Genomic DNA, 14325 nt, shown 5'->3' on the forward strand with positions numbered 1-14325 from the left:
AGACCCTATCATGTCAAAACCAGATGTGCAGCTTTATCTTAAACCATACGTCAGCACATTCCATTCTTCTGCAGGCCTCTACTCACACAGGCAGATACAATTTTATAATAGTAGAATAACTTGATACATAAATGGCTATATTCACATTGATTACACTTGATTAATTTATATTTTGATTAATAAAACTCTTCGGCATGTCCTCGGCTCAGATGAGGGGAGATTATGGCGACTCCTGTGTTCATTAGTGCATCCCAAAACACAACACTTGTAAAGCTTCTTTGGTGCTGACATTGTATATAACTCATTGTATAGAATTGGTTTTATAAAAAAAATAGTTGGTGGAACACAACTGTGTTCAAACAGTTTATAAAAGTGACTGATAAGATAACATGTTGATTTATGTATTGGGAGGAGAAACATAGCTACACCTCGAGCTAAGACAATGTCTAATTGGTCAAGACACCATTTGGGATGTGTTCAACAGCCCGGTTTATAAACTCAGGACACCATCAAATTATGCTTTTAGCTTTTAGTCATTGCTTTTTTGCTTTGTACTCTTAGCCATGGTTTTTTCCATCACTTTTTGCGTTCGTCAAGCGCCGTTCTAGCGTACTTCAGCCTGCACACCCGCTGGTACTCAACCACGATGAGAAGAAACGCCACCTAGTCTTGTCACTCTTCTTGCTGGCTTCTACTTTAATTTCTTTTCTCTTCCGTTGAGAGTTCTGTGTTCTGAGTTAAGTTTTGCCGCAACGCTGTGTCTCCGAGTCCGACCTTGAGTGTGTGGTGGCTTCCGCCATTTTCTATGAAGAATCACTCTTGGGGTTTTGATGCCAGAAGATAGACTTTATTACAAAAGAGAATAAAGCCAAGAAGTTTTCTGCAGAAAAGATCTCTCGAATGTTCTCTGTGTTCTCTTTAAATAGTTTTTCCTCTAGGCGTGTTCAGTACATTTCATACATATGCGCTTTACCTTTTTTGGCTAAATTCCTTATACATATGTTCTTTCCCTAGAGAGAAGGGGCTCCTAGACGTGTTTATAGTAAGGAAAGAAGCTCCCTTTGTATTTTTACATATGTTTCCTATCATGAGGGTCAGCACATTCCATCTATGCAAGCCTTCGACACACAGGCATATGATTATAATGGGAATATAGCTTAATAAATAAGTGGTTAAATTCACATTAATTATACTTGATTATTTCATATTTTGACTAATAAAAATCTTCTACAAGTGCCCATCTAAAACTTCAACCAGCCCACAACTCCGCAAATTCAGCCAACGCCCAAGACTTCTCTACGAACGACCACTGAACTTTCAGCCAATCAGCAACCTTGGGAAACCCCTTTCTGCAACTATGACAACAAAGGGAATCCCTTAACACAAAGGCACAAAGTACAACCTCCAGATTCTAGCTGAGCTGAACTGGTGCATTTAATATAAATTTTAATCTCATTGGAGAACTCGATGCGAGGGTTAATTAAGTGATTATTGGTTGTTTGTAGTGGATGCACATTGTCGCCTTATATACCCTTACACTGATTTTGATGATTGGGGCTCTTGAGTAAACCCCTAATAATAATAGTGACCGACTGATTGGGAATGTGCATTGAATTCCACTCCGAACAGGACAGCAATATTAAATTACCAAGGTCAACACCAGTGTGATCAACACAATCTTGTGATCTTCCATTGGCAATGAAGGGGTGAATCTCTAAAACATCAAGAGTGCAAAATAGAGATGCACGACATTGGATTTGCATGAAAACCAACACAGCATCAAAAAACATCATACCAACAGTCAAACATGGTGGTGGTAGTGTGATGTACAGGGGCTGCTTTGCAGCTTCAGGACCTGGATGACTTGCCATAATTGATGGAACCATGAATTCTGCACTCTATCAGAAAATAATGAAGGAGAATGTCCGGCCATCAATTTGTTACCAGTTTCATCTTGATTGAGTCCGTTTACATGCACCCTCTTAATGCGATTATAATGAGATTTTGGCAATATTGTGATTAAACTTCACCTCATGTAAACGCAATACTTCAATTTAAATAATGCGATTAACCTCATAATCGCAGCAAGCATAATCGTATTAACGTACGCTGATTTTAATCGAAATATACAGGCATGTAAACACCTTAATCGCAGTATTGCCGCTCTGACCAAAGTGCGCATGCGCTCGTGATGTACATGAATGACGGGACACGCACCTGTACTAATACGCAGATTAGAAACGATGGAGGGGAAGAAAGTATCGCATTTCTGGGGAAAACACAACTCGCTGCCACCAGTCTCTGTTCCTTACCCTCATCCAGAAACGGCAAGAACGCGACGGCAGCGTATAGGCAAACAAATTCCATCACATTTCTATGGCGCAGAAAAAGCGTGGAATACAGCCATACAAAATCATTATGCATTAGACGTAAATAAATTAAAACAGTGGCCAGTAAACACACCTGCTCTTTCTGAGTCCATCATTTGTGCTCTGTAGTGGGGTGTGTGAATAATGGCAGTAAAAAAATGACCACAATTCTTAGCGAATAATAAGAATAATGGAATTTGCATGTAAACGGGACTAAGAGCTTTGCTCATGACATGTAAACATCATAACGCGATTAAGTCCTTACTCTGATTATTGTAAATAATCACATTATTCGTGCGCATGTAAACGTAGTCATTGTTTCATTTCAATTCTATTCTGGTGGTATACAGAGCCGAAATTAGGAAAATTGTGTCAGTGTCCAAAAATATATGGACCTAACTGTATTTACGTAGTTGAAAATAAACTACTTTTCTAATTCCTTTAGAACTCCTGGAATGGTAAGTTTTTTTTTTTTTTTTTTTCCCAGTGAAGCTGTTTTAATATTTCTTCTGCCTGTCTTATCATCTCACTAATGTGGTGATGATGAAGTAGGAGTTGATCTGTTGCTGTGCAGACAGGATTGTGCTGGTGTAATGATCTCTTTTACATCATAAGGAAGTATAAAACAAGTAATTTTGGTTTCAATGAGAGCTGTTCTTGGAGGAAGTAGTGCAGTGTTTTATATTTTACGTGTATTATAGAACAATGACCTATTATATGTCAAACAATCAGGGAAAATGGATTTCTCAATTGAACCATGCAAAACGAAATAAGAGCTTATTTTTTGTCACCCAATAAACTTAAATGTTTTTAAAAAACCATGCTATATAGACAAACATGTTTGTTCATGTCTGTGCATTCAGGCATATTCAAGATCCAGCCAGTCGGAGATTGACATGGAACAAGCCACCCAAAAGTGTCCTTATTATAAAGAAAATCAGAGACGCCAGTCTGCTACAGCCTTTCAAAGAACTCTGCATTTTTCTGACACAGGTGAGAACACCACAAAATATTACACACACACACAAAAAGAAGAAATGCAGATGTGGTCATTAAAAATGTGTGTCAAAGGTAAAAGAATCCAAAGATCAGGACCACCTGGCATGCTCTGGCAGGAATGTTTATTCTTAGTCATGTTATGTACTGAAGCTGATGATCTACTGGTTAGCGCATCTGTAAACCTCAGAACTGTAAACCTTGCATTTCAACAAATGTATGTATATGTATGTGACAAATAAAATTTGAATTTGAATTAGAATTTTTGAATTTGGTTGTTGAAGACTCGTTAGCACCCACAGCCAGTGGTGGAAAGAGAAAATTTGTTCTTTAGTACAAGACAAGTACTGCAACATTGCTGATATAATACTGAATTACAAGTAAAAGTACTGGTGCTAAAACATCTCAGTTACATACGTAACCCTCGTTCCCTGATGGAGGGAACGGAGACGTTATGTCGTGACGACATTAGGGGATTTACCTGGGAGCCCCGATCACCTCTGATAAGAGAAAACGCCAATGAAATTGGCTAGTGGATTTTGCATACCTGAGCCACTCCCCGTGTCTACGGGTATAAAAGGGTGACAGGTTTTCCGCTGAGGAGCCGAGAACGTGTCCCTGGCAACCAGCGATGATTCAAGATTGTGGCATGGGGACATAACGTCTCCGTTCCCTCCATCAGGGAACGAGGGTTACGTACGTAACCGAGACGTTCCCTATCTGTCGGTCACTACGAGTTATGACGTGACGACATTAGGGGTCTATGGAAAGCGCCACAACCTGAACCCCGTCACAACCTTGTGGCATGCAGATGTTGACAAGCTAGCGCGTGCCAGACAAATGCCATGCAAAAGGTTGCAACCTTCCCATCGCCCCAGCGTAAATTCGCTGACCTTGGTATCCGAAGGGACCAGAGGTGAGATGGCCAAGCCGCTGTTCCTTTCCCCACAGAAATCGGAAGGGATTTCGACCTTCAGTGAAAGATGGCTTCAAGTCTTTCCTATTTGTTGTTACAGCTTGGCAGTAATGACGGGGAAGCGGGCCTTCCGGAGAAGGGCGCTACGGAGGCCACATCCTGCCCGTAGGGAGGTGACATGTGGAGACACTGATATGGACTGACCCAGGCCTGGGGCAGTACTACATATGACTGGACTCTGTGGCAGATCCTACCTAGAAGTCGTGGCCTAATGGTTAGAGAGTCGGACTTGTAATCCGAAGGTTGCGGGTTCGAGTCTCCGGCCGGCAGGAATTGTAGGTGGGGGGAGTGAATGTCCAGCGCTCTCTCCACCCTCAATACCACGACTGAGGTGCCCTTGAGCAAGGCACCTAACCCCCAACTGCTCCCCGGGCGCTGCAGCATAAATGGCTGCCCACTGCTCCGGGTGTATGTTCACGGTGTGTGTGTGTTCACTGCTGTGTGTGTGCACGTTGGATGGGTTAAATGCAGAGCACGAATTCCGAGTATGGGTCACCATACTTGGCTGAATGTCACTTCACTAGGTGTAGGGAGGAGGGCTGCCAGCAGAGCCTGACAGAGTGCTCTGTCAAAGGGAAGACACAGGTTTACCGAGAGGGAAACCTTACCTTGGAAGAATACACATATGGGTTTACCCGAAGGGAATCAAGCCATATGGACACCTAGCCCAGTCCAAGGGCTGACCGGAGACCCGGGCAAGCTAACACCAGTACTGGGCCTGGCGTCAGACTGCTCTGCCCAGTCTGACTGCCAGAGGTGCTGGAGGAACTCCACCAGGGTTTGCCGTCCGGGAAACTCAACTGGAGGTGGAAAAAGGCGTTGGTATCCCCGGGTGAGGGGGAATGGCGCAGCAAGCGTGACACCGGCCAACTCTTCCCGCCACTTACCTGTTACACAACACACGAGAAGAAACTGGCTCAACGCGGAGACTGTAAAATCTCGCGAAGGTGTTCAGTGTCACCCGGCCCGCAGCTCTACAGATGTCTGCCAAAGAGGCGCCGTGCGCCAACGCATAGGGTGAGGCAACGGCTCGCCTTGGGATTGATACACCAAGGCGATGGCATCCACTATCCAGTGGGCCAACCTCTGCTTGGAGACAGTCTTCCCTTTCTGCTGATCTCCATGGCAGACAAAGAGCTGCTCAGAGCTTCTGAAGCTCCGGGTGCGGTCGACGTATATGTGTAGCGCTCTTACGGGACACAGCAATGCCAAGGCTGGGTCTGCCTCCTCCGAAGGCAGTGCTTGCAGGTTCACCACCTGATCGCGGAAGGGCGTGGTGGGAACCTTAGGCACGTATCCAGGCCGGGGTCTCAGGACAACGTGAGAGTAGGCCGGCCCGAACACAAGGCACTCTTCGCTTACCGAAAATGCTTGGAGGTCCCCGACCCTCTTAATGGAAGTGAGCGCGGTCAGGAGCGCTGTCTTAGCAAACAGGAACCAGAGACTCCACTTCAGTGCATAGGCTTGCCTGTGGCAGGCCACTCAAGTCTGCCACGTCCCATCCAGGAGCCACACATGGAGGTTCCACAGATCTGGACGCGGGTGCCATATGGTGCCGAGCCCCTGAGAAAGGAGGTCCTTCCTCAGAGGAATGCACCAAGGAGGGGCTGTCGCGAGCAGCATGAGTTCTGGAAACCAGGTCCATGTGGGCCAATATGGCACAACCAACAAGACCTGCTCCTCGTCCTCCCTGACCTTGCACAGAGTCTGTGTGAGCAGGCTCACTGGGGGAAATGCATACTTGCGCAGAGCCTGAGGCCAGCTGTGTGCCAGTGCGTCCGTGCCGAGGGGGGCCTCGGTCAGGGAGTAATACAGCTGGCAGTGGGAGGACTCTCGGGATGCAAACAGGTCTACCTGAGCTTCCCCGAATCGACTCCAAATCAGCCAGATCGTCTCGGGATGGAGTCGCCATTCTCCGGGGAACGTGAGCTGTCGTGAGAGTGCTTCGGCTGCACGATTGAACTCCCCCGGAATGTGGACGGCGTGCAGCAATTTGAGCTGTGTCTGACTCCAGAGGAGGAGATGGCGGGCCTGCTGTGACATGCGGCGTGATCGTAGACCTGATGTATGAAACAGCCGCAGTGTTGTCTGTACAGACCAACACATGCTTGCATAACAGCAGTGGCCAGATGCACTGCCAGCAGCTCTAGGCAGTTGATGTGCCAAAGCAGTTGAGGCCCTGACCAGAGCCCCAAGGCTGCCTGCCTGTTGCATGTAGCGCCCCAGCCCGTGCTGGAGGCATCTGTTGTGACAACACACTTGTTCTAAGGGCACCCCGGCCCGTAGAAAAGCAAGGTCCGTCCAGGGGCTGAAAGAGTGGCGACACGATTGCGTGATGGTCACACGATGTGTGCCATGCCCATCTCGGGACTCGTGAGTGTAACCAGTGCTGAAGTGGTCTCATATGAAGCAACCCGAGCAGCGTGACTGTGGCTATGGATGCCATATGCCCCAGGAGCCTCTGAAACTGTTTCAGCGGAACCTCTGAAGGAACTCAGAGTGATTGGGCGTGCTTGTCCGTGAGACGTGCCGCCATACTCACGGAGTCTAACTCCACACCGAGAAAAGAGATTCTCTGCACAGGGGAGAGCTTGCCCTTTTCCCAGTTGACCCGAAGCCCCAACTGGCTGAGGTGCCGGAGCACCAGGTCCCTGTGACCGCACAACTGTTCTCGCGACCGGGCCAGGATGAGCCAGTTGTCGAGATGAGGATCCTGACGCCCACCTCCGCAACCTTCGTGTAGACACGGGGGGACAGGGAGAGCCCGAAGGGGAGGAACCTTTACTGCCATGCCCGCCCCTCGAACGTGAACCGTAGGAGCGGTCTGTCGATCGCTGCAAAACAATCCCGGGACTGGATGCACTTGATGATGCACTTCTGCGTCAACATCTTGAACGGGAGCCTGTGCAGGGCCCGATTCAAGACTCGCAGATACAGGATTCGCAGATCAAGGCCACCGCCTTTCTTGGGCACGATGAAGTAAGGGCTGTAAAACCCCTGCCTCATTTCGGCTGGAGGGACCGGCTCGATTGCATCCTTTGCCAGGAGGACAGCAATCTCCTCGCACAAGACAGGTGTGTCTCGGACTGCCACCGAAGTCTCGAGAATGCCACTGAACTTGGGAGGTCGCCTGGCGTACTGAATCGCATAGCCAAGTCAAATTGTGCGAATAAGCCAGAGAGACAGGCTGGGCAGCGCAAGCCACGCCCCCAGACACCGTGCAAGTGGCACCAAAGGAACAACCGACGTACCCGCAGTGGTAGCACCGGGGCAGAGCGTGGTTGTGAATCACCCGACAACCGGACGGGGCGATGGCTGCGTGACGAGTAAGAGGTCCGTGGGGACGTACCCGGCGGAGAAGCTCTTACTGTGACCCTCAGATCTCCCAGAGCGCCAGCCGACGGTCCTCTGCTTGAGTCAGAAAGACCAGGGCGGGTGGCGGCAGAGGGTGCCAATCTTTTCAGAAAAGAAAGGCGAGATCGCAGCGCCGTCATGTTCATACGCCCAAAACAGGCGCATGACTCATCCACGAACGCGTCTTCAGCGTGTTGAAGACAACGATCGTGTCCATCATCCGCAGACAGGTAACGACCGCAACCAAGAGGACACGGATGGAACGGCATCTTGAAAAAGACGTGAGCCGTCCGGAATTTGCTCTTTTAGAATTTGCTCTTTCAGTTGAAGTGCCCAGGGCAATCGCTGCTGCAAGGGACTCAGAGTACTAGTTACTAGTTCTTTTTAAGTCAGCGATATTTAATGAATCACCGATAAATATTCACTCAAATCAAAGATCTATGTAGAAAATAGCTACTTTCAACAAAATACACTTTTATCTTATTGATGTACATTCGTGAATTAGTGATCCCGATACTGGAATTTCTAACTTGAAAAATTTTAATATTAAAGTCCCTATGAACCGGAAGTTGCAGCTAACTTCAGGGTTATGACGTATTTCAAAGTGAAATGGAATAATTTTATTTTGGCTTTTATTTACATACAAAGATTGATCAATTACCATTACTATAATCTCACTTAAATGTTTGCTTATTCTGTGTATTTGTGTCTTTACAATAGGATAATGTTTTTGCAATAGCTTACAGCACAATGGAGGCTTGATTTCAAACTGAATTGAATTTACAAAAAAGACAAGTAAATGGTCAGTAATAAGATAAATAAAAAAAATGAACTCAATTCAGTTGAGGTATTTAAGTATACTGTATTAATGTGAGTCTTTGGTATGTCACTAACTGCATTAATATGTTTTCTTTGAAAATGTTTTTATTAAAGTGTTCTTCAATTAAAAACCTCAGTTTAGTGATATTAAAGCATAATTTTTCCTGAGTTCTGTTCACATTTGCTCTTTGTTGACATTGACATTCAGAACATTGCCTTGTTCTCTGCTTTAATGGCTTTCAGCAAAAAAAGATGATTGTCTACGTGGAGAGGAAAGTCACTGAAGATCCAGCCATTGCTAATGAGAGCTTTGTCTCCATCAAGAAGAACATTTGCACTTTTAGAGAAGGTGAGGCATTCAAGTACTTTATTACACCTCATGTAATTTGTGTGGTTGTGTGTGTATTAGGGATGTAACGATATTATCAGTATCGTGTTATCGCGATAGCAAAACTGTCTCAAAATTATTGTGGTCACATGACAATATGAAATGAGTGTAGATTTTTAAAATATACTTACACTTTTTATTCTATCAAAAGGTCTTTAAATTTGTGTTTTGGGCCATTATGCTTTGGCACAGTATCTGTCAAACAAACTAAAACCAAAAGCACGATATGGTTTAATTATTCCTTCATCGAGTCTGTTTTCGTTGCACGTTTCAAAGCACTTCGTTCACATGATCAGCTCGTGATCCAGTGTTTTCCGTGCCTCAGAATGGCTCAGTTCACAGTGAATGCAGTGAACTGGTTTATTGCATGTGCTGTGAGATTAGCGCATGTTTGGGAACACAACGGCCACCAGTTATGCTTTATTTTCACATTTGCGTTATTCCCAACATTTTAATGGGCAGATGATTACAGCATTTCACTAGATTTGTAGTGAGACGCTTTTTTGTACGCCAATTTTCACTAAAGCTGGAGTTTTCTGTCAGAATAAAAGCTCTACTGCTGTTTCCGTCAAAATAAAAACTGTTTTAAATAAAAGTGCAGTATGAATTGCTAACAGCTAGCTGTTTAAATGGGTTACGTTACTGCAGTCCAAATTCAAAATATCTCTCTCAAGTGTAGAAATTAAGAAATAAGTATTATAATTTCGCTACTGTAGTAAAGCAAAAATAATATACATACAAAATATTTATTTTAATTTATTTTACAGTGCAACTGCTTTACAATATATGGCTATTACTGTCATAGGAATAACAATAATATAAAAATATTATTATAATTTTTATATTATTAATTTGTTTGGTTTCTAAAACACCAGTGTGAATGTAATTTAGACTGAGACAGTATACCTAAAACTAAAAAGAGGGTTGAGTACCCTTTAAAGTTCAGGTACAAGTTAATTCACTGATTTGAGTTTTTTTAGGAATATGGGTTAGAGCTCTTAATTTTGAACTCTGAAAGTGCATTAGATAGAATAATTTAACTTTAAAATGTTAAAAAAACAAACAAACATTCCCCCCCCCCCCCCCCAAGTCTTCATTTGTCTTTTTTTTTATTATTGCAACAAATATCGTATCATGGATTTCTTATCGAGATATTATTGTATCGTCAGATTTTGATATCGTTACATCCCTAGTGTGTATGCTTCAACATACATAGATATATTTTGTTGACATTGATAAAGGAAAATTTGAATACTAGAAAACTGTGTAATGTGTTTACAGAAATACTTGGCTACACTTCAAATATGTTTACATGACGATGATGTACTAAAAATATAACAATTTTTCCCTTGCATTTTTGACATCTTTCAAAAAGTTGCACTTTGAAACCCTTTTTCAAACGTTTGCTTTTTCAGGCCCCCAAATTGCCATTGTCATGCACATGAACTGACAAAACTTATAATAGGCTTTCCATTTTTAATTTAAGTGTGTTAGCCCCCCCCCCCCCCCCCCCAGTTGCTAACTGATAACTGATAACTACATGTACAGTATTTAAGAAAAACTATTGCAGTGACTATAAAAACTTTAACCTTTAACTTTAAGATAAAATTTGTAAAATTCATATGCAATCTGTTGACATGTTTCATAGATTATGATGATATTTCCAATTGTGTCGACTTCATCATTTGCTTGGGAGGAGATGGGACTTTGTTGTATGCTTCTTCTCTCTTCCAGGTTTGAAAATCTTTTTATAAACTGATATAATAATGACATAATAATTCAAATCTAAGTGCACTGTCAAAGAAATAGAAATTACATTTAAAAATGTGGTTTGTTACATTTTTGTATTATTATTGTGCCCTGTTCACACTCGCACTGATTTTATTTCTGGAAGTTCCAGCTATAACTTTATTGGTAGGCTGCATTACTAGACATACAGTAGGTCTTGAAAATGTGGTTGGTGAGGGTGGGTGTGGTAAACTTCCTCTCATGTACATTTGAGTGCGTGTGTGTCCTCTGAAAAGTTATTGTGGCTTGCAGATTGTAAACAGAGAGGTTAAACTATGTCAAAATAGAACTGTGCATTAGTAGGAATGCAAGCAGTTAGACCTTCCACTGTCATGTCATTAATCAAACTGCAATAATGCTGAAAAAAAAATGCTCACTTCTGTTTTAGAAAACTTTGAATCATAATTGAATCACTGACAAACAATTGCGTGCATATTGGCAAGAAGTTCAAGTATGAGTGTAGCACAATATAACCAAACCCAAAACTACTCATGCCTTTTACTCTTTTTACTTAATATCCCTTTTTTATTTTTAGTGCTTAATAACCTTTTCTTTTGGTATCTTAATTTTTAAGGCTATATATGGTTAATTTCCAGAGATATGGGGATTTCAATGTGGCCCCATTAATAATTTTTTTAGTTGTACACATTTTCTGTGGTCAAGAACCAAATGTGGGTCAACGTTGCATTCAGCTGAAACATTTAATGAATATCTGAAAAATAAATCACATTGAAACTAGGGATGTGGGATATATATCTTCTGCGATAATATCGTAATTGTTATTTGAACGATTTGCAATTTGACATTATCATATATTTTGCAAAAAAAACATTCAAAACACATCTACAGAGTGCACGCATACATTATGTGAAGTCTAGACTAGTGCGAGTGCGTATTTAGAGTGTGTTCTTTCACTGCATGATTCAGTTTATTAAAATGCATTTAGAATGATCACAAATTCAAGACAGGGCCAGAAAATTTATATATTTATACCATTTAATATAGTTAATCAATTTTAAATGAAGAGTGCCGTTACCACGATTTTACGAAATTGCCACAATTACAAATGTGATTTTTTTTTACAACAGTTCAATAAACAAGAAGTAAAGTAAGAGATTTACGTTTTATATACCATATTTCCTGTTTACAAAGCTGTTTTGCGTCTCTGAGCAACATTTAGTTCCTGAATGAATCAACCGTTTAAATGATTCGGTTCATTCTCAATGAATCACTTATTAACAATGACTTGCTGACACCTGCTGGCAGCTTTAATTTCACATTTAAAGTATCTTTTTATTATTTACAGGTGGGGTATGTATTTTTTTCAAAAACGCTTTAGAAAACTGAGTCGGGCCCAGTACCAAAACAAACTTGTAGCCAATCAGCAGTAAGGGGCGTGTCTACTCAGGATGCAGAGGAGAGAGCGCTCATCAGTGCACATGACGGTGGCTTGCTTCTTTTCAAGGAAATGTATACGAGTTATGGAGGCTATGGATAAGAGTAAATCTCTTATTTACAGTGCATGTGCCTTGTTCATTAGAATGGAAGCAATAAAGAGAGTTCAGAACTCAGTCAGTGAGCTTGTGCTGCATTTTACTTTTGTTTCTTCATGTTCTTCATGCACTACCATAGAAGTAAAATAAAATCTGAGGTTCAGTCTGCTTGAAACTCATTAATTTTCAGTTTGACATTACTGACACTGTAGGCTTATGAACTAATTGAAATGCATCTTTTATATTTTATCAGTTTATTATCTTTGTTTTCAGTTTTTGTAGCCCAGACACTGTTCGTTTGCATAACATGAACCTTTTCTCACGTAATCTGCTCACCTCATGTCATCTATGTTGCCAGAAATTGCAACCTCTGTTTGAAATTGAATGACTTCTAGTTGCTTTGTTACTTCAGATTGTTGTCTGTGTGAACACTCCTTAAAAGCATAAATGTAAATGTGTTTGTATGATATAGGAGAGTGTGCCTCCTGTCATGGCCTTCCATTTGGGTTCTCTGGGCTTTCTTACACCATTTAACTTCGACACATTCCAATCTCAGGTCACCCAGGTTATAGAAGGTAAGTCATTACACTGTGAGAGGACATCTGATTTTTCACAGTTTATCTTTGTTGCCTAGAGAGCTGACACAAGCCATTCCAAAGGCTTTTTTTTTTTTTTTTTTTGAACAGTTGTTTTTTTTATTATTATTTAAAGGCAAACTCAAATACACAAAAAAAAATAGTTGTTAGAACTTTCATTCTGGCTCTTCAGGGGACGTCATTTCAACGTCCGACAAAGACGTTGAAAAGACGTAGTTTGGACGTACTTTTGCTCAGTGGGTATGGACGATGGTTTGAATGATTGTTCGGAGAAAAGGGCATACAAATGAAGCAGAAACAACAGAATTATCAGTGGGGAGAATTACTTTTCACAAGGGATGTACAGGCAATTCTGTCAGCATTATCACCATTTCTGTCCAAAATGAAAACATTCAAATCTCTTCAAACAGTTATCAAAACACCCCTAGTTCCACTATCAGTCGCAGCAAAAGAGACCACCTCGTAATATTTACCATTGCATCCATGAACACCATCCTTTAAAATAGACGTTTATGGGGGTCATTTAAACTATTGACATTACAACTAAGTATATTAATTTCAGTCATTACTATCAAATAAGTGAACTGAACAAATGAGTGAAAGTTATACCACTGCAAATGAATTAACTCAAGTCTACCTTTAAAAATCCATTAACATAAAGAAAACCCACCCCATAAAACTTTACAGACTGGGGTGAAAACCCCAGCCTGCCGCCCTCCCCGTCTTAATCAGTGACAGTAACATGACAGCCATTACCATTCTTTAGAACACCGACATTAGCCCTGTTATAAGAGAACAGAATAACTTCAAATTCACACAATTAATAAAGGGGTAAAAAAAAAAAAAAACCAGCATGTATACTCTCTATAACAAGGAAACAAACATAAATAATTGCATCATGTACATTGAAAACTGTACATTAGTGATACCAAGTTTCCTAGCTTACATAAAGAACTGCCAGTAGATGATTGTCACATGAAGATCTAGATCAGTAAATCAGAAGTCGAGTCACTCGGTATTATCAAACCCTTATGCCACATCCATCCCAGGAGAATGAGGAGCGGGAATCGTGCATTAGTTTGGTCTCGCCATGTTTCATGACGATCTTCAAAGTAGCTGGATACTGAAGAAAGGTCTGCAGACCTGCTTTCAATTCCTTCCATATTGTCCTGAAGCACCACTTCTTTGCCGTCGCGGGAGAGAAGTAGCTCAACATCGCACCGTCACCTGCTTTCACAGAACCGCGGCATCTTGCTTAATTTAGAATCCATTTCCTGTCATTGTAGCGTAACAGTTTGAAGAGAAACACTCGCGGTTTGGGAGCTCTGGGGAAAACTCGATGCGCGTGTTCAATCTCGATATCTCTGCCCGCAAGTGATGGGATCCAGTTCGGCAGTGACCGTTTCAGGAAGCCAATCGGGTCATCCTTCTCGGCCCCTTAAGGTAGTCCCAGCAGGCGGAGATTACTGTGTCTGCTGCGGTCTTGTAAATCAGTCACTTGTTGCTCGAGGGCATCCAGACGGCCAGTGTGTTCGCCGATCACTTT

General features: G+C 42.3%; 1 protein-coding gene across 1 annotated transcript in view; it reads left to right on the forward strand.

The window, feature by feature from the left end:
- LOC306849480 (NAD kinase-like) overlaps positions 1 to 14325 on the forward strand; it is a 74483-nt gene that overhangs the window by 34780 nt on the left and 25378 nt on the right. Inside the window, exons 4-7 of the mRNA XM_079384531.1 lie at positions 3233 to 3362; positions 8758 to 8863; positions 10551 to 10636; positions 12656 to 12758. Of these exons, the coding sequence (XP_079240657.1) occupies positions 3233 to 3362; positions 8758 to 8863; positions 10551 to 10636; positions 12656 to 12758 (425 nt within the window). The remainder of the gene's footprint in view (positions 1 to 3232; positions 3363 to 8757; positions 8864 to 10550; positions 10637 to 12655; positions 12759 to 14325) is intronic.

Source organism: Barbus barbus, assembly GCF_936440315.1.
Source record: "Barbus barbus genome assembly, chromosome: 29".
NCBI lineage: Eukaryota > Metazoa > Chordata > Actinopteri > Cypriniformes > Cyprinidae > Barbus > Barbus barbus.